Source organism: Papilio polytes, unplaced genomic scaffold (genome assembly GCF_000836215.1).
Source record: "Papilio polytes unplaced genomic scaffold, Ppol_1.0 DF823510.1, whole genome shotgun sequence".
Taxonomy (NCBI): domain Eukaryota; kingdom Metazoa; phylum Arthropoda; class Insecta; order Lepidoptera; family Papilionidae; genus Papilio; species Papilio polytes.
Window position 1 is genome coordinate 2460283 of NW_013525694.1, and position 1168 is coordinate 2461450.

A 1168-nucleotide genomic window follows, 5' to 3' on the forward strand; every position below is an offset into this window, starting at 1 on the left:
CACCTCTCCTGCCGTGGTTGCTGCTGCGCCAGCGGTAGTTGATGCTCGCTCGGTATACTCTGCGCCCCTGTACGCTGCCCCCGCCGCTGTCTCTCACCAGTCACGCTACGATGTGCGCAGCTCCCCGGCTTTGCTGACCGAACAGGTGTTGTCCCCTGCTGTCTACAACCAGCAGTTCGTTGCAGCGCCCGCTGTCGTTGACGCTCGTTCACTCTGGACCCCATCTGTCTACGCCACCTCATGGTAGACATTGTAATTATATAACATAATCAGATATTTTTTTTTCTTGGCACATATCGTTGAATCTATTTAAACCTATTAAGTTTGGTTCTTAAACGCTTCAAATAGATGCAGTGATTATGCTTAAAAGTTCAATTATGCTACTATTTCAAATAAAAGATTTTTATTTCAAAATGTATTTTCAACAATGGCAAATTTTATTTACTATCATTTATTTATTCTATTAGCTAGACTATATTTCGCCCTTGATTCCATACGCGTGAAATTTAAATAAAAGTATGTAGCTTATGTGTTCTTCCAAACTATTCTCTACAACTATGCCAAATTTCATCGAGATCCGTTCAGCAGTTTGGGCTACAAACTATAACAAACATCCATCCATCTATCCATCTAAAATAGTAATAGTAATAGTAATAGTATATAGTATAGTAAGAAGTAAGATACACAAGGAATAAAAAGAAGAAGCCGTATGTATTTATTCGAGTATCGATATACGAGTGTGTATTGGCTAGGTAATCGATTCTGAGCTTATTACACAAATTATATTTGTATAAAGGATTTAAATTTAGCGTATTTGATACATAAATGAACATAAAAGTCGGTAGGGTAAGGCTCGAGGCTGTTTACTTTCATGTGACACTTGACATTGATATTTTACAAACATTAATTTTTAGCCTCGTATGGTTAAAATTTAATTACATACTTATTTGACTACGAACAGTATAAAAGCTGTTGACAATATTGTTGCATTATCAGTCAACCAATAATCGGTTTGAAGTGATCGTGTTTGCTCAATCACAACACAGACCACGATTCAAAATGAAATTGCTGGTGGTGTTCTCCGCTCTTGTCGCTGTAGCATGTGCATCTTTGGTGCCGTTGGCGCAGCCGGCGCACCACCCTGCCTTGCTGTTGGATCCCCATGGAC

The 1168-nt window shown here is 39.1% G+C and overlaps 1 protein-coding gene across 1 annotated transcript in view; it reads left to right on the forward strand.

The window, feature by feature from the left end:
* LOC106104600 overlaps positions 1–425 on the forward strand; it is a gene marked incomplete in the record, with an annotated part of 949 nt that extends 524 nt beyond the window's left edge. Inside the window, 1 exon segment of the mRNA XM_013284687.1 lies at positions 1–425. Within this exon segment, the coding sequence (XP_013140141.1) occupies positions 1–247 (247 nt within the window).
* Positions 426–1168: the final 743 nt, after the last annotated feature.